The 20023-nt window shown below is 45.3% G+C and overlaps 1 protein-coding gene across 9 annotated transcripts in view; it reads left to right on the forward strand.

The window, feature by feature from the left end:
* Positions 1-20023, forward strand: part of MYLK (myosin light chain kinase) — a 191240-nt gene that overhangs the window by 40504 nt on the left and 130713 nt on the right. For all 9 annotated transcript variants that reach the window (XM_060099431.1, XM_060099437.1, XM_060099433.1 and 6 more), the window contains exon 2: positions 12756-12963. In XM_060099431.1, the coding sequence (XP_059955414.1) occupies positions 12756-12963 (208 nt within the window). The remainder of the gene's footprint in view (positions 1-12755; positions 12964-20023) is intronic.

The following is a 20023-nucleotide window of genomic DNA, read 5'->3' on the forward strand; positions in this document are numbered from 1 at the left end:
CGGCATATGGGATCCTCCCAGACCGGGGCACGAACCCGTATCCCCTGCATCGGCAGGCGGACTCTTAACCACTGCGCCACCAGGGAGGCCCTAAACTTTTATTTCTTGATTTTAATACCTAACATAAAGCTATTGTACCAAAGGCAGTGTAGTATTTGGCAAAGGGGTAAATATACAGTTAATTGAAACAAACAGAGTTCAAAAATAGATCCACATATGTATGACTCACTGATTTTTTTTATTGTGTAAAATACACATAGCAGAAAATTGACCATTTTAACCATGTTTAAGTGTACGTACAGTTCAGTGGTATTAAATACATTCAAATGGTGTGCAACTAACACCACCACCCATTTCCCAAACTTTTTCCATCTTACAAAATGGAAATTCTGTACCTATTAAACACTAACTCCCCATTTCACGCCTCCTCCCAGCCCTGGCAACTACCATTCTATTTTCTGTCTCCATGAATTTCATCACACTAGGTCCTCATCTAAGTGTTTGTCCTTTTGTGACTGGCTTATTTCACTCAGCTTAATGTCCTCCAGGTTCATCCATGTTGTAGCATGTGTCACGATTTCCTTCCTTTTTAAGGCTGAATAATATTTCATTTTATGTATATATCACATTTTGTTTATCCAGGCATCCATTTATGGACACTTGGAGTGCTTCCGCCTCTTGGCTATGTGAATAGTGCTGCTGTGAATATGGGTGTACAAATATCTGTTCATGTCCCTCCTTTCAGTTCTTTTGGGTTTATACCCAGAAGTGGAATTGCTGGATTGTATGGTAATTCTATTTTTAATTTTGGGGGGAACAACCATACTGTTTTCCATAGCAGCTATACCATTCTATATTCTCACCAGCAGTACACAGGGATTCCAGTTTCTCCACATCCTTGCTTATTTTCTGTTTTGTTGTTGTTGTTTTTATGATAACCATCCTTAAAATGAGTTTTTATTAAAAGAAAATGAAAACATTAATCTGTGGGGACAAAAAGAATGAGAGAGAGACAACAGCTGATGAGCCATGTCAACAAATTGATGGATGATGGAAAATGAATAGGTGATTGGCTGATGGGTTTTAGTTTTCTGTGTTGTGCTGTGCCTGTGGCTAGGGAGTGGGAAATAAGGAAAAGTAAGCCTGCCTGTGCCAAAAGAATTCCTAAAGAGGCTGAGAAGTGGGAGGCACCATGTATTTTGAAAGGCTGGGTTGTGGAATGAAGCTGAAAACTGGAGGATTGGTTAAAAATGTAATAAGGAGGTGGGCTTCCCTGGTGGCGCAGTGGTTGAGAGTCCGCCTGCCGATGCAGGGGACGCAGGTTCGTGCCCCGGTCCAGGAAGATCCCACATGCCACGGAGTGGCTAGGCCCATGAGCCATGGCCGCTGAGCCTGCGCATCCCGAGCCTGTGCTCTGCAGCGGGAGGGGCCACAGCGGTGAGAGGCCCGTGTACCGCAAAAAAAAAAAAAAAAAAAAAAAAAAAAAATTTAATAAGGAGCAGTTAAGGTCCCCAGTCCCCTTCCATACTCCATGTGCTGGGCCACTGTGCCTCCCCTCCACCTGAAAGATCGAAGGTTCTCTGAGGACAGACTGAACTTGACCAACTCTCAATCTCAACTCCTGGGCACAAGGCACAGCTGCAGGCAGGGTGAGGTGTTGTACTCGAAAGGGCAAGGGGCTAAGTGAAAGTCACCACATGAGATGAGACCCCTCAAGGCCTTCCCTCAGTCAGAGTCCCAAATGCTGGTAGACAGACTTAATTACTGTGTCCAAACCACCACCACCTAAGCAGGGAATCAGAAGATTTTCTCTTTGTGAAAACTGATCATCTCAAGAAACAAGATCCACAGATATGGATAGTTGAGAGTTTTTACCCATTCACACTACTGGGAGATCCAACAAATTGATAAGGCCCCACTTGTGTGCACAGAGCTTTTAATTTCTTCACTCACATGCATGAAGAGTCAGTGAAGGACCATCAGCTGTTCAAGGGAAGCGTCTGTTATGAAAGAGACAAAAAGAACCAGAAAAGGAACCAAGTAGGAACAGAAGACTACAGAAGACTTTGAAGACATTTCATCTCACCACAGAGATAAGATGTTGCTTCCATTAAACAAGAAGAGGAGTTTATTCAAAGCAGTTTTGAAAAACTGAGAAAGAAGATTTTTTAAAAAATTAATGATAACTAAAATATTAACTTCAATAGACTGGCTGGAAGATAAAGTCAAGGAAATCTCCCAGAGAGAACAAAAAGAGGGGGAAAATAAATGAGAAAAGAAAAGAAATATAAAGGGTCAGTCTAGTAGGGCTAATATCCAACTCGGGAATTCTATAAAGAGAACATAGTAAAAAACAGTAGAGAGAGAATTGTCAAAACACAAAAATTCCTCAAAATTGAAAGATATGCATTGCCAATAATGAAAAGACCTATTACCAAGGGTCCAATACAATGAGTGAACTAAGACCCACACCAAAGCAAATCGTCATGGAACTCTAGACTGTCAGGGATAAAGAGAAGATTCTAGAAGTTTGGAATGAAAACACACACACACATGCACACGCACACCACACACCACACACCACATACCAGGTCATAGAGGAAGGACCGCCTTGGCGTTATACCTCTCACAGCAACACTGGATGCCAGAATCATTGCCTGCAAATGCCATGAGGCAATACCTTCAAAATTCTGAAGAGACAAAGATTTTCTGCTCTAATTCCTTTCCTAGATAAACTGTAAATTGAGTATAAAGTAGAATATTGACACTTTTGGAAATGCCAGGTTTAAAAATTTAACCTTAAGAAAGGTTAAATTGTCCTTAAGAAACCACTGGAAGGGGACATGTTTAACCAAAGTGGATGATTAAAGAGGATGGGTGACTGAAAGTCCTTGGACCACTGTGTGTCAGACCTGGACAGCATCGAGTTTAGATTGGAGGACAATGACAGAAGATTCCAGAAGGGGTCTCTCCAAAGAAGAAAAAAATAAAAGCCACTGATGAATTCATTATCTGATGCATTTGACCATTGCTGAGAAGAATTTTATAGTTCTCTTGAGAAGTTGGGTTCTTAAAAAATGAATCAAACCAAAAGTATGGCAGGTATTAACTCCGGGAAAAATGTAATTGTAATATACTGTGTAGCTTGGCAATGAGCAAAGTTAAAATGAAGCAAACACTAACACACTGGCTTAATAAAAATTCAGATGTGGTTATTGGGGGGGTGGGGGGAAGGGTTTATGTGGGGGAAGATTTGAGAGCTGAAAGCTCATATTCCATATAGAGATGTTAAGAAATAAAGTCTAAAATTGAAAAGAATAAAATAAGTAGTTGTGTAAGGCTGTTATTTAGAAATACAGGGAAAAAAAATACCAAAAGGAATGGCTAAAAGACTTGAAGGAAGTGGAAATTGGGGGTGGGAGGGGTAGAGCAGAGGCCTGCTTTTTTTTTTTTTTTTAATGACTTAATGTACATTTTAACCATGTACCTGTCTTGGTGAGAGTGAAAACAGTTTAAGACAGCATGTTTGATTGTGTTTTTCAGCCCAGTGGGCAGTCAGACACTGACGTTGCCCAGGGAGCAGCTTTCGATTCCTTATCTGGCGTGATTCTCTATGCAGATCAGGGTACCTTTGAGCAGCAGGGCCTGGGGAGGACATTCTGCCATAGAGTAGCAAACTCACACAGCTGCATTCTACCCTTTGTGCCAGGTATTTTCTGACAGCATCACAGAGACCCCCTCCTGGCCATACGGATGCAGGCAGCCCGCAAGGTCCTGCTGCCAAAGCCCCACCTGCTCCCCCACCTCCCTCACAGGCTGCCACCTGGGCGAGTCCAAGCAGAATGAAGGCTTTGTGTGATGATGTGCGTGCGGAACGGGTGGTCAGCGGCTGCCAGGGGAGCCCATTTAAGCCAAGGGGGCCAAGCCGAGATGTTCTCAGGTTGTTGGGACCCTCTGGTCACTTTGGCCCACCTTTGCTTTTGAACAGAATCGCCTCATATTCTTTGAGAGTCCTCATAGGCCAGGACCTTCCCAGTACAATCTGTGGCCAGTTTTTGAGTCTTGTGGCATCTGGCCTGTGCTGTTTGAGGGGTCGTGAGCCATTGCCAAGTGGGCTGTGCGTTATTTGGGGAGGAGCCCTGTGCTCCATCTCTTCTGCCAGTGAGGTATGTCCCTGTCTACCCAGATCCAACCATGACTGGCCAGAAACTTCAGATTTATTACCCCAGATTTATTTCCTTCCCGAAACTTGCCCATGCCCTTGAAATTCCAGGGCTGCATAAGTCAGTGAGGCAGAAATCAAGGGGATGGTCTCTGTCTCAGAGTTGCACATGGTATTACAGGAGTGGAATGATGGTGCAGACAAAACTATAGAGTGGCTATTTGTTTTAAAATGTGCTTTGTGATGTTACATAAAATCAGTGATCACTTTTCAAAAGGGGTTTGCTCTTTAAATAAAAATAATAAGCCAGTTCAGCTAAGGCAGAAGGTGTTTTCAGTTTAAAGGGTTAGGTTTTTATCTAATTAAGGGTGTGATGCCTCGAAGTTGTCTATAAGAATTCGAGCTGTGTAAGATGAGGCTCAGCAAGCCCAGAAGTTCACAAAGTAGCGGTATTTCTTAGGGCAGAAATACAGCTTCATGCTGTTAAAGCTGGGAGCCGAATGGATTCTAAGGTAACTTATTATAAGGAATTACTGACTTTGAAGAAGAGACAGAAGATCTAACCTTTCGAATTTGTTAATGTACTGTTGTACACATGCTATCTCATTTGGTCAGAAACTTGTCCATGGAAGTGGATACAGATATCATCCCATCTTACAGTTGTATAAACTGAGGGTCAGATAAGTAACTTGCCCAAAGTCAGGCAACTGTTGCTTGGTGCAGCCAACATCCAACACAGGTCTGTCTGATTCCAGATGCCACGTACCTTCCTGAATTAGTCAGGACTCTTGTTTGCAAGTGACAAACCAACTCCATGGGTTAAGTGAAACACATGTATTGTCTCATATGACTGAGTGGATCCCGGGTCTGCCATAGCTCTGCCAGGCTGTGCCTCCATCTCTTCTCTTCTTCACTGTGTATGTGATGTCTTATTTTGCACATGGCTTCCTTCCCTTAGGTGGAGGCAAGAAAACAGGGGGCAGGGATGGGAAAATATGGCTGTGGACAGATAGCTTCAGGCTTACATCTTCCCAGCTTGGGGTCCCTGTGAAGAGACAGTTTGGTCTCCCTTTATTCTAATTGAAATTGCAGGGAAGAGCTCTGATTGGCTGACGTGGATCATGCTCATTTTGGAAGTCTGAGCGTTTTGGCCAGGAGGCAGCTGCCTAATGCATCTCCACCAGACTCACCTGCGGTGGGTAGAGGAGTGAGTCTGCTACCTCAAAGGAGCAGCTTACACCGGGAAAGGTAGGCAGGAGATCCTGAGCAAATCAAACAAAACCAAGCCACAGCACTAATTTGTTACACTTCTATGATACCACACGCCTCTTATTAATATTTTAATATATTTGAGAGTATATCTTAACTTGGCAGTAGAAACTGGAGAGTAACCTCCCAGGCTAGCTTCACCAGCTGGAGATGCCATGTCCTTGGACACCATCGTGATGGGGGTAAAGCCAGAACTCAGGGCTTTGAGTAGAGAGGTTTGCAGTAAGGCTGGAATCCCACAGCCATCCCACAAGGACTAGAGTTCAAACAGAAGAACACTTGTTTTTATAGGAAAACTCTGAATTTGGAAAAACTAGGAAAACATCAATGTGAGAGTTTCCCTATTACACTTAGAATTCTATTTCTTTGTTGGACTGCTTCAGAATTTTAGGTGCTTGTGTCATTGAAAAGGAATCAGGGGCTTTCCTGGTGGCACAGTGGCTAAGAATCTGCCTGCCAATGCAGGGGAAATGGGTTCGAGCCCTGGTCCAGGAAGATCCCACATGCCGTGGAGTAACTAAGCCCGTGCACCACAACTACTGAGCCTGCGCTCTAGAGCCCATGAGCCACAGCTACTGAGCCCGTGAGCCACAGCTAATGAGACCACATGCCACAACTACTGAAGCCTGCACGCCTAGAGCCCATGCTCCACAACAAGAGAAGCCACTGCAATGAGAAGCCCACGCACTGCAACAAAGAGTCGCCCCAGCTGACCGCAACTAGAGAAAGCTCGCACAGCAACAAGGATACAACAAAAATAAAATAAATAAATAATTTTTTTAAAAAAAGAAAGGGAATCAAAAAGTTGCGTGCATTGATAAGGTGAGCTAGATAAAAGGAAATCAAGCTTTCTGTTTGAAACATCCAAAAGGGCCTGAGGTATAACCCAAGACTGCCAAGCTATAGCCTGTCTCGTACTCTCTGTGGGAGAAACAGGATGTTCTCAGTCTGGCAAATGTAGGAATATGGGGTTGTCTGTGTCTTGGGCCAGAGGAAAAGAAAACTTGCCATAGAAATTGAGAGTGCAAAAAACTAAAAATCAAGTTGCCATATAATCCAGCAATCCCGTTCCTGGGCATACATCTGGACAAAACACTAATTTGAAAAGATACATGCACCACAATGTTCATAGCAGTATTATTTAAAATACCCAAGACATGGAAACAACCTAAATGTCCATGGACAGATGAATGGATAAAGAAGATGCGGTATATATACACAATGGAATATTACTCAGCCATAAAAATAATGAAATAATGCCATTTGCATCTACATGGGTGGACCTAGAAGTTATCATGCTAAGAGAAGTAAGTCAGAAAGAGAAAGACAAATACCATATGCTATCACTTATATGTGGAATCTAAAATATGACACAAACAAACTTATCTGTGAAACAGAAACAGACTCACAGACATTAGAGAACAGACTTGTAGCTGCCAAGTGGAAGGAGGGGTGGAGGAGGGATGGATTGGGAGTTTGGGATTAGCAGATGCAAACTGTTATATATAGGATGGATAAACCACAAGGTCCTACTGTATAGCACAGATATTCAATATCCTATAATAAACCATAATGGAAAAGAATATGAAAAAGAATGTTAAAAAAAGAAAAGAAAAGAAAAGAAAATGAGAGTGGCTGATCACAGATAGAGACTTTCAGCATCTTTCCCTGATGACCCAGGTGGCATTCTCTGGGCCAGTTTGAGGAGTGATTCTCTGCATTCTGCTTTTGTTTTTCATGGAACTGCTTTGGTCCTCGCTGTTTCACAACTTGAACTTAAGGGCAGGGAGCATCCAACAGTTTAAGCCTCTCACTAATTGCTGTTTTTAGCTGGTATGATCTCTTCCTGATGGGTTCTGTGGGTTCAGTTAAGGTTTTTGACTGTTGGTCAACGGGATTATTCAAAGCCTTAATTAAGTTCCGCCTGTCCAATGGGCCGTGTGCCAGTTGCTGACACAGACCCAGGCCGCTAAGCTCGGTCATGCCATGCCCATGGCTCACCCTTCACTCTCCACTCTCGTGATATACCCATGATGTAAGTTTCATAGGCATTTTCTGTGCTCTGATTTGCTGGGGGTGTTAATGTTTTAATTCTCCTTTCTGTGCATCCATGTCCATTTATTATCTGGGTGAGCTTATACTTGGAGATGGGGCAGAGAATTCTTCTTCAACACATTCCTCAGCATCACTGATTAACTTCCTATTATTTTTTCACATTTTAAATCACCAGCCCTGTTCTGGTCATTTATCATAGGAGAATTTCTTTATTATAGAAGAAGCTGTCTTGAAACAGGGGAAGAGTTTCAGAGTGGTGTGCTACAGACAGGCCGGCAATCATAGGAAGCATGGAGACAGTTGTGTTGCAGAATCAGCTTTGTCCAGCTTGCGGGGGAATGAGGTGGGGCACCTGTCCAGCAGGTTTCCTTAATTTCCCATTCTTCAGGCTCAGCTTTTCCCATCATCGATTCAGTTACTCAGCAGGTTTCAAAGAAATGCTTATTGACAACCCCTCCATCTATTGTTCCCAGCCCCAAGGACTTCTCAGCTCATTGCTCACGTCTTCTTTGTGTATCTTCCCAACTCCCCAGTGTCCTGCCGGGCCGTCTCCTTTCACCCTGGCCTTAGGGTAATCCTGGTTTCACTCGTTTTGGTCTCCCTCGGTCCCCAGTGTGGGCAGAGTCTCAGTTTCATGTCCTGCCCAGCTCTGCACTGCAGCTGTGTGGGCTTGCATTGTGCAAACAGGGACAGGCCCACCCAGGAACAAAAGACGTGCAGGAGATCATCAAAAACAGCAAAATCACCCCCTTTCTACCACTCACCGAGCTGCGAAGGCAGGTGTGTTGCTCTGAGTCTTGTAGGGGTTGTGGAGGCCAGAGAACCTGGCCCTGTTCTGGGCTTATGCTCTGGTAGCCTGTCCTGGGCAAACTGGAATTAACTGCAAGCCCTTCACACACATCAGAGAAAAATGAAGAGACAGTGCCCTTAAGAATGTTTCACTTTCAATCATTAAGCAGATCTTCAGACAGCGCCAGGTTCTGAAAAACTCCCCAGCACGGCCGGCTGGTGTGACGTGGCAGCAAGCAGCTGCCCGCCTGCAGCCCAGCTTTCGCCTCACCATCCAACACACACAGAATGAGCCCCCATTCCTTTTAAAGGCCTTTTGAGGCCGTAAAGGCTCTTGGGGACATTTTATGGCACTGGAGCACAGTTTTACTATTTTAAATTATTATAGGGGTTATGGTTACTATATCTTTATTTGTATGACAGATTGTCGGCTATGCCCTTTATTTATTTGATCCCAGGCTTTTGTTCAAGAACACAACCTCCAATTAAATGTGGTTTACTGTGGCAAAAATATGATTCTCCTTAGAACGACCCTCTTTGGGGCCATTTCCAAAAACTCATTATGGTGACAAGTCAGGGCTGCCCACTCATGTTCACAAGCCTTTTTCCTTGTGGTCACTTGATTTTCCCTTATGGAGGATTAGAGAGTATTAAGGCTGTGGGCTGGGGCCCAGGGTAGACTGGAGGGAGAGGAAAGAATCTTCCCCCAGAAGCTAAGTGGGTCACTATTTAGATCCAGACTATTTCAGGAATGGAAGGAGCCTGAGCTATCAAGAGCTGTTTTCTCTTCAATGAAAGGAAGGAATTACAACCTGAAGAAGCTAGGAAGACAAGTAAGACCCAGGACTCAGGCCTGGCTCTTACACTGTCTTCTCTGTTCCACACGGACTTTCCTAGGCGTGTCTTGGGTGTGTGCATGGCACCCATCCCTGTCTATCTTTTTTTTTTTTTTTTTTTTTTTTTTTGCGGTACGCGGGCCTCTCACTGTTGCGGCCTCTTCCGTTGCGGAGCACAGGCTCCGGACGCGCAGACTCAGCGGCCATGGCTCACGGGCCCAGCTGCTCCGCGACATGCGGGATCTTCCTGGACCGGGTCACGAACCTGTGTCCCCTGCATCGGCAGGCAGACTCTCAACCACTGCACCACCAGGGAAGCCCGATCCCTGTCTATCTTAGACCATTGGGGTATTTCTGCTATAACAGAAATACCACAGATGGGGTGGTTTCAACAGCAGAAATTTATTTCTCACGTGTTTGGAGGCTGGGAAGTCCAAAATCAAAGCACCAGCAGATTCAGTGTCTGGAGAGGTCCGGTTCCTGGTTCATAGCTGGCCAGCTTCTCACTGTGTACTCACACGGTAGAAGGGGTGAGGAAGCTCTCTGGGATCTCTTTTGTAAGGGCACTAATCCCATTCATGAGGGTTCCACCCTTCTGACCTAATCACCCCAAAGTCCCCATCTCCCGATATAATCACATTAAGGGTTAGGATTTCGACATGAACTTTGGAGAGACACATTCAGTCTATAGCACTGTCCTCCTGTTACTCCAGGGAAACAGCCCAAGACTTGCTTATGGGAGGGCAGGGCTGCCGTCACACAACCATGGTTGTGAGTCCAGGCTTCTCTTCTTTTCCCACCCAGGAGCCCAGGATAGTGGGCCGGCAACAAAAATGAGTTTACTTGAAGTTGAGTAATTTTTAGGTAACGTTAGGTAGTGGTTGGACAAGTTTTTCCATATTGGGAGGATAAGAATTGGAGCTGAAAATCATTCAGACCTTGGAACGGAAAAAGGTCATAGAAATTCCTGCCTTTGCTTCAGATGCAGGGTGTACAAAAGTCCATTGCAAACCGCAGCTTTCTAAGTGGTACCAATTTCAGCATGTTTTAAAATCCCTGGATATTTATTTTAATATATAAGGGTGTTGCAGAGGTGGATCTGTTGGTATGGGGTGGAGGGGAATGTATATGTATGTAGAATATGAGAGGGACTTCCCTGGTGGGGCAGTGGTTAAGAACCCACCCTCCAACACAGGGGACTTGGAATCGATCCCTGGTCAGGGAACTAGATCTCACATGCATGCTGCAATTCAGGAGCGCACATGCCGCAACTAAGGCCTGGTGCAACCAGGATAAATTAAATAAATAAAAATTGAAAACGAGAGGAAAATGGAACGGGAAAGAGAGATCTGTGTCCCTGAGGTCTGGGGCACTTGTAATGTCCCCAGTTAAACATTGACGCCTCAGGCCCTGTTGGCCACAGAGTTGGCACCGCTGCAGGGGGCCAGAGTACTTGCTCGTGGAATGCTAAGGACGCCTTTGGTGAAGTTAATGATTCATCTCCTCCCAGCCCCAGGGTTCTGCCCTGCCTTTCTCTGACGCTGACAGAAGGCCACCTGATCATCTGGAGGTGAGGCTGGCTCTGCCTGACAGGATGGAGGAGAAGATGATGATTCGCAGATTCACTATATGACCAGACTCCCAAGGGGCTTCCTTCTGTAGGAAAGAGTTTCTTTCCATAGTTGTTTCCTGACAATATGCTTCACAGAGAAAAAGAATGCTTTAACAGAGTGATTTGCTGACATTCCTTGGCATGAACCTTTGTGCCAAGATAGTGCCACAAGGTGATGTGTTTTATACGGATATGTGTCATTTGCTACCTTCAAACATGCATAATGTTTTTGTGTACCACTTTGATTTCCATTTCTAGATTTAAGTACCCTGAGGGGCTCCACAGATGAATGAATGGTTGTGCTATACATTCATTATACAGGCACACGGATATAAAAAGGAACACACATTTTCATTTAAATTTTTTTCTGTTTTACCAAGGTCAGGGGTGTTATTTGCAGGAATATCAGAAAATGATAGTTAAGTAAAAGGAAAAGAGAGACCTAGAGGCAATCGCTGTTAACACTTTGTTTCAGATTATAATAGGCATTATAATATGCACGTAGTCCCCTTCAACAGCATCACCCTGAGATAGGATACATGCTTGGTGAGGCTGGAATGGCTAGGCGTGAGGGCACAGCCACCTCCCCTCGCCTTTCTCCCACGTGCTGATAAAGCATCCTCTCTGACCTTGCTGGGGCATATAGGAGGATTATTGCTGTAGGTCACTGAAGGCTTTCTTTGTAAATGTAATTTGAGGTCATCCAGGGAATTTTGGTTTGGCTTCATCTGTATCTATGCTCTCTTGTCTTGGAGTGGATACGTGGATAAAAGCTACTGTTACAACCTATTTGTAACGCCAACAGTTTCTTTCTCAGGAGGTTTCTGTCATGTCTTCTGTGCATTTCCAGTGCTAAAATCCCCCAGTTCAGGTTCCAGGCTGTGCATTGATGGGCCAGCCTGAGCCCTGCTCCTCCAAAGATGAGTCCATTCCAAAGGGCCTGTTGAGTTTCAGGGGTTTCAGTGCCCTTGGGGAACTTTCTCTGAAACTCAAGATGATTTCTTGGAATTTGTCTCTCTCTGCATTTTCCCCTCTTTGGGGAAATATCTTCTCTCTGAACAAGTTGCTGTGAGGCTCAGATATGCTAAGTATTTAGAACAGTGCTTAACACTTAGCACTCAACAGATGTTAGCTGCTAACTATTTGTAGAGAAAGAGTGGCCTAGGGCAGCACCGCCTGATGGAAACATCAAGCAAGGCATGTATGTAGCTGTACCTTTCCCAGTAGCCACATTAAAAAAGTAAAGAGAAACAAGTGAAATTAGTTTTAACAATATATTTTATTTAACCCAATATATCAAAATGACTATCTTTTCAATATGTAATCAGTATTTTTAAATTATCGAGGTAGTTTACATTCTCTTTTCATACTAACTCTTCAAAACCCCACGTATAATTTACATTTACAGTGCAGTTACAGTGCAACTCAGGATCAGCCGCACTTCAAGTGCTCAGTTGCCATGTGTGGCTAGTGGCTGCCGTACTGGGCAGCTCAGATCTAGAACCTTGCTACCCAAGGTGAGTTCTAGGGACCAGCAGCCTCAGCATCATCTGAGAGCTTGTCTGAACTGCAGAATCTCAGGCCCACCCCAAACCTATAGAAGCAGAATCTGCATTTTTAACAAGTGATTCATGTTAGAGTAGGAAGCACTGCTCTAGAATCCCCATGCTCAGTCCCCCCTCCCGGGGTTCTGATTTAATTGGTCCAAGGTTGGACCTGGGCACTAGTATTGCTTTAAATCTCCCCCTGGTGATTCTAATCATGCATCCAGGCTTGAGAGACACTTGTGTGGTGGGCTGTGGAGCCAGGATGCCTGACTCGGTTACTTGCTACCTTCAGGACCTTGAGAAATCTACCAAAACCCTGCGTCTCAGTCTCCTCGTCTCCAAAATGGAGATGAAAATAGTATTTGTTGCAGGGGATGTTATGAGGATTAAAAGAGTTAATACATGTAAAGCACCCAGAACAATACCTGCCACATAGGAAGTACTCCTTATGTACAAGCTCTCACCCTTTCTTCTTTTCCTTGAAGGTCCGGGGTTACCCAGAGCCCCAGGTGACATGGCACAGAAACGGGCAACCCATTGCCGGTGGGGGCCGCTTCCTGCTGGATTGTGGTACCCGGGGGACTTTCAGCCTTGTGATTCATGCTGTCCGTGAGGAAGACAAGGGAAAGTATACCTGTGAAGCCACCAATGGTCGTGGTGCCCGCCAGGTGACAGTGGAGTTGACGGTAGAAGGTGAGTCGCAAGAGGTGAAAGCCCTGGGGTGAAATGAGCCATCAGTTTCCCCAAGGCCTGCAGCTCCTGCCTCAGCCCTCTCTTGAGAGAGGGACGCACAAGAGAAAGTATCCCCATCCCGGAACTCAGGACCTGTTAGTCTGATGGGGGCAATGTGGTCCCTGGAACAAGGGAGGCATCCCAGGAGACAATGTCAGACTACACATCACCTCCCTTTCTACTCCAGCCTTCCCCTCACTTCCCCTCACACTGAGACTGGTACCAGACTCCTCATCATGGCCTTACAAAGTGCATCCTGCTCCTGCCTGGCTCTCCAGACCCTTCTCCTACCACTCCTCACCCTGCTCGCTCCGCTGTGGTCACACTGGCCCTCTGCTTGTCCTTGAGCAAAGCCTCAGGGCCTTCACCCGGCTGTTCCCTGTGTAAAGAAGAGCTCTTTCTGCAGCCCAGCCCCTGACTCAGCCCCTCACTTGCTTCAGGTCTCTGCTCAGACGTCCCCTCCTTAGAGAACCCTCTCTGACCACCTCAGCCCCGGGACTCTCCATCCTCTCACTCTACCGAACTTTTTCCTCTAGGACTGTCACTGCCTCCCATTTGATTATCTCCCCCAAGCCCCACCTCTAACTGGAAGCTCTAGGAGAAGAAGGACTTTATCTTGTTTACTGCTGTATCTCCAGCATCTAGAAAACTTCCTGGCACATGCTAGATACTGAACTATTTAGAGAATGAGCAGTGTTTATTATCATTATAAAGTAGTACATGCCCATCATAAAAAACTTTGTAAAAATATATAGGAGATAAACATACAAGTGTGTTAGCACTGATTAGTTATTTTGCCTTTTTTTCCCTTTGTACTTAAATAAAATTCTGTTAAGTTTATTAACTTTAAAAATTCCAGGAAAACATTTGACCATAAGTAAAACTGTTCCTTTTGCTGCTGGTGTTATCTCCCACATGCTGAAGGCACTCCACTGGTGAGAACATTTCCAGTTCAGCCCACTGGCTGCTGCTTAAAGCCCTGATGTCTAAAAGGACATGTGGGTTCATCAGACCCTCAGAAATATGGCAAGGTTCCCTCCACCCTTCCGGGCCTTTCTAAGGGCTTATAAACCAGAGGGTCAGACTCATTTCTCCTCTCTCAGCAAACAGTCCTCCCAACCTGGTTTTCAGAGAACACTGTGTGCCAGAGAAGGTTCCAGAAGGGGGCAAGGTGTACCTCGGCCAGGGTTTTTCCTGTTTGCTTGCATCATGAAAGGACAGACAGGCTGTTTCACAGAATAGAATATGCATAGTTTGGATGCTTTCCCCAAATTCTTTAACTGAGTGACTCATTCCTTTTAATGGCCTTCAGGTACCTGTGGGCTGGGGCATTCCACGTGGAAGGTGGCCCCTGGTCACTCTCTGAATGACCCTCATCTCAGCCAGTTCTGATGCTGTGCTTTCCCCTACAGTATACACTTTTCAATGCCCAAACTTTGAGTTGAGGCCCACAAATAAAAATTACTTTATCCCCTTGTATTAGTCAGCCCAGGCTGCCATAACAAAATACCACAGACTGCATGGCTTAAATAACAGAAATGAATTTTCTCACAGTTCTGGAAGCCGGAAGTTCAAGATCAGTCCAGCAGGATATGGTTTCTGGTGAAGGCTCTTTTCCTGGCTTGCAGATAGCCACCTTCTTGCTGTGTCCTCACATGGTGGAGAGAGGGAACTCTCGTGTCTCTTCTTCTTCTTCTAAGGGCCCCACCCTTAGGACCTCACTGAACCTTTGTCACCTCCTCACGGGCCCTGTCTTCAAATACAGTGACACTGTGTGGGGTGAGGGCTTCAACATAAGAATTTGGGTGGGGACACAAAAATGTAGTCTATAACACCCCTTTTCTGATTTTCTATTTGGAGCTGGGGAAACGGGGCATCAGAGGTTCAAGGTTCTGGTCTCAACTTTTGCCGGTCAATGTGAGACTTTAAACTCTGGATCTCTGCTTCTGTAGAATTCAGTGGACTCTACAACCTGGGCTAGCCCTTGTTTTCTATGATCCATTGTAAAGGAATGGAGTGGGTTAGGAGTACAGGAGAGCTTTATAAAACCCAGGTTGTATGAAACCTTTTTCTTTTTTTTAGTTCCCATCAGTGAGGATGTTAGATCTGATGTCTCAACTAAGCAGGAAAATTTCTATTAGATCATGGTACTCAGGGCAGAGGAAAAGAAAGAAGGCAGGAGAACTATAGCAAATGAGAGAAGGCTAAGGCTCTCAACCCTGCGCCCTCCCCTTTGGTTTCAATTTGAGGAGATCATCGAAGATGTTTTATGCCTTCTAACCCTAGGAGGTAGAGAATGACCTGAAGGCTGCAGTACCTTTAAATGTGAATGGCCCTGTATACTTTCTGCTTCTGCATCAAAGGCCAGTTTCAGCCCATGTGTGGTTTGGGACTACCCCATAGACCATAGCCCTGGAAGGATCCACTCTGGTCCCTTATGTGTGGATAAGTTGTTGACGGTGCCAGGCTAGCCCAAACCCTTACAAAGGGAATCCAGCAGCCCTCCTGCTTCTCGCCAGCTCTCTGTGCTTTGCTTCTTAGTTATGCTTCTTATTCGGAAAGAGCAGAGCTTCAGGAATTAAAGGTATGACTCGTATATGGAGCCTTTTGACCCCCTAATGGTCAAGTGTAGAAGGCAGTGTTATGCAACGGTCTTGGATTTTAGCTCCACTAATTTCTAACTATGGGGAAATTAACCTTTCCAAACCTTATTTCCTTTTCCGTAAACTGATGCTAATGGCTGCCCCATGGGTTGTGTAAAGATCAGCGCAGCACTGACAAATGGTAGGCACTCAGTAAATGGTAACCTTGTGATGTTCAAACGTGGCATTAATATCCTGAGAACTACTTGCAGAGGGAAATCCTTGTGTGGAGAATAGAGGAGAAAGCTTTCTCCCCTGATTTCCTTTGGTAACCAGGGCCAAGAAGCATGCACTATCCTCCTGGAGGGCAAGCATCTTCATGACAGGACCATTCATGACCTTGTGCAGCCCTAGTCTGAGCCCTGGAAAGGCTTTGTGTAGCCAGCCCTGACACTCACCTACCTCCAGAGGACTGGTCACAGAGGCTTGGTGCAGAGCGGGGAAGAGACGTGGTGCCCGCTTTCTGGGAGCTTTCTGTATAATGTAGGGGCCACAGCCTGTTCTCTAGCGCCACACTATCCAGAGAAATACAATTGATCCTTGAACTATATGAGTTTGAACCTCGCAGGTTCACTTATATGGGGAATTTTTAAATAGTAAATACCACAGTATTACACAGTCTGAGGTCGGTTGAGTCTGCAATGCGGAACCGCAGACATAGAGGAACGACGCACGTGCAGAGGGCTGGCTCTAAGTTATACATGGATTTTCAACTGCGGGGAGGGTGGGCACCCCGACCCCCTCATTTGTTAAAGGGTCAACTGTGTAATGTGAGCCACACGTGTTATCTCAAGTTTTCTGGTAGCCACATTTATTTATTTATTTATTTATTTTTTTTTTTTTTTTTGCGGTATGCGGGCCTCTCACTGTTGTGGCCTCCCCCGTCGCGGAGCACAGGCTCCGGACGCACAGGCTCAGCGGCCATGGCTCACGGGCCCAGCCGCCCCGCGGCATATGGGATCCTCCCAGACCAGGGCAAGAACCCGCATCCCCCGCATCGGCAGGCGGACTCTCAACCACTTGCGCCACCAGGGAGGCCCGTAGCCACATTTTTTTTAAAGTTGAAATCGATTTTAAGAAAATACTTTAACTTAACCCAATATATCCAAGATACTATCATTTCAACATATAAAAATTATTTCTGAGATATTTTACATTCTTCAACACTTGCAGCATATTTTACATGGTAACACATCTCAATTCAGACCAGCCGTATTTCAAGAGCTCAGTAACTACAGGTGACTAATGCCTACTGTACTGACTGGACAGCACAGCTCTAGAAGCTTGAATAGGCATAAACAAGGCTTACACGGAGAAAAAAGAGAAGCCCACGTGTAGGAACAAGGTGGCAGGTTGTCCTGGGCACTCACATCCACAGAGTGAACCTAGGGCGTGGGGTGGAGTGAGGGGCGGGGCTGAAATGAGAGATATACCCGAGACGTGGTGGTCTGACTTTGAGAGGTCCTTTGTGTTTCAGGGACCAGAGAGTCACTTAAGTCATTTCAAGTAATAGAGGGTTAATTTTAAGGCCATGAGCTTAGGATCCCCGGGGAAAGCCAAACTGGAGGCCCAGAGGTGATCCAGGCCTCAGGACAGCTCATACTCACCTTATAGGCTTGTTTAATGCAAATGCAAGGGCACCCAAATCACCTGGGGGAATCTTGTTAAAATGCAGATTCTGCTTCTGTAGGCCTCGAGTAGGGCCCAAGTGTCTGCACTTCTAACCAGCCCCTGGGTGATGCCCGTGCAGCTGGTCCACAGGTCACACTTTGAGTAGCAAGGAAGGATTCAGTTACAGATGTGATATATTTTTCCTAGTACAGATGATTCTCAAATGTGAGCATTTGGGCAAGTGGTTGCCCTTTTGCAGACCCATGGTCACAGCAAGTGTCCTTAGGGTGACCATTTATCCCAGCATGCCTACTCTACCAATGTAATTATAAATAGAGCCTCCTTTGACTTTCAAAAGAGTCCCGGTTTGGATAATAAATTGCATGGTTACCCTAGTCATGATCAACATGTCTGGTGCACTGGGCAGCGAGTAAAGCTTTAAAGATGATGTTGAGAAATAAGGGCTTATTCTAGGGGAAGAGGAGTAGCAAGAGAGTGGAGAGCGACAGTTTCAGAGGAAGTGGATAAAGTTTATTTTCATCTCTGAAAAATAAATTCCAAGCCATTAACGACTCCGCCTAAGAGTGCAATGAGCAACTGAAAAAATAACTTTAAAAATAGTAAATATGTATTCGCTGGGGAATAGATTCGGCCAGGGGCTCCTTCCTCTTGGGAGTTTTCTTTGAAATGAATAAATGGGGGTGGGGGGTGGGCAAAGACCTGTTTCCTCCCTCCTTTCTGGATCCAGCCTTGACCATCACTCTTTCTTCTCTATTAAGTACACTATCCTTCATGCAAATTCCTCCTCCTTCACCTCCATTCCTGGGTGATTCTTCCCCCAGCTCCCTCCCCTGTAGGTGATAGGTTCTGAGGCTGCCACTTTTGTCTCTGTCGAAAAGCAAAGCCATGTCCCCTCATCTTGGAATGTCTCACACAAGCAAAGAGTGCATCCCTCTATCCATTGCCTCATTCACCACTCTGTTTCTTTCTGTGTCAGGCCCAATTCAGACAGGCTTTCTGCCCCCTTGGAGTTTACTTCCAATGGGGAAAGAGAGACTATAAATAGGTAACAAATATCACTTTTGCAGTAGAATTAAGTGCTCCCTGACCATGCGAGCGAAAGAGAGCCAGGTGGCAGGCCACCTAGAATGTGGCGGCAGAAAGGAGAGTGACCCCATGTCATGGGATTTAAGGCAGAAGACTGGCCTTAGTGACCGCTAGCCAAGCTATTCTGGTGCTGCTGGCACCAGCATTCTCTGGTGATTTTGAATTTGTAGGAAATGCTTCTGCGCCATGTCTTTTGCTACCTACCCTTTTCCAGGGTCAGACTTCTCAGATCCCTTTTATTTTCACATTGGATTGGATTGATGACATTATATATTTGAACCCATGTCTATTTACAATGGCTGAGTTTTAAATTATTGTATTCCTCAAGAACGTCTTTTGTGATTCTCCTTTTGTTTTGTTGTTCTCTTCTTTTGTACTGTCTTCTTTTACCTAAATTTTCTACCTTCTTAAAGACCTGTAATTATATTTCCCATTTGTATTCTTTATAAGCTCTTTTCAGTCTGTTATACTCCCTGATGACTCTTCTTTCTGTAGGGGCGTATGCCCTATTTTTTTTCTTACCCAGTCAGAATATTAAAATGTTCTGGGTTCTTGTCCTTTTCTGTCTCATCAAAGGGAAAAATATAAACATGGCAGAGATAAAGATTATTCTTTTTGCCCCTCCAGTCTCTTTGCTGTGAAACAGTTGTGTGTCTGCCTCACTTATTTGCTACACACAAGAGTTAGATGACAAATGACTTGGTCCCATTCTGTTCTGGAAGCATGCCTTCCAAATCTCCTTCTCCCTTCCATCTGTTGTTTTCACCTTCCAGTTTCACTTTGCCTCTTTTTCCCTCCAAAATACACGCCAGTACCCCTGGCTGGCCCAGCTGCCATCTTTTCTTCCCATCTGTAACTCCTTTACCCATTTCTCCCATCTCCACCCCCAGACCTTTCCCAGTTGCTTATAGTTCTAGCCTCTTCTTCATTCATCAGACTTCATTGCATGTGCCAACTTTGTGCTGGGATCTAAGAGCAGCAAGACTTGGTTATTGCTCTCAAGAGACTGACTTTCTTGACCTCATATTTCATCGTTATGTTGCAACTAAGCAACAACATCAGGATGCATTTAGGAAGTGCTGGCTTTGTGCGGTGCCGTGTGGGAGATGAAATGCTTTGTCAGATCCTTTCTGCAAGAACCTGGTTGGTCAGCGAAGACCTAGACACATTAAAAGCTAAGTAAAAGCACAACCTCAAGGCAGCACAGGTTTATTTGCCAAATGATTGGCACTTCCGCTCTGTAAACTTAGAAGAGGATGAGACATCTGGAGGCTGAAATGGTCTGCGATATCTTCTTGGAGGAGGAGGGACTTGGCTAGCCCAGACAGAGCGAGTGAGATTGGATGGCAGATTATGATTCTGATGCTGGGGATGAGAGGAAAGTGGTTAAGAGTTAGGGCCTGGGGTGGAGGGTGGGGTGAGTAGACAGGCAGGAGCAGAGTAGTGGGAAATAAAACTGAAGGACAGATTGGCAGGAGCAGAGTAGTGGGAAATAAAACTGAAGGACAGATTGGAAGGAGACTGTGGGAGGTCTGGAGCACGAGGCGAGGCGGTTTTTAGAGTCATATCTCTTCCAGAGTATGAGTGGACGATTCTGCCCTTAATTGTTGCTTTTCCATTTTCCTACGGCATGTAGCTCTCCAGATGAACTGCTGCCCTTA

This window comes from Mesoplodon densirostris, chromosome 5 (assembly GCF_025265405.1).
Source record: "Mesoplodon densirostris isolate mMesDen1 chromosome 5, mMesDen1 primary haplotype, whole genome shotgun sequence".
NCBI classification, from domain to species: domain Eukaryota; kingdom Metazoa; phylum Chordata; class Mammalia; order Artiodactyla; family Ziphiidae; genus Mesoplodon; species Mesoplodon densirostris.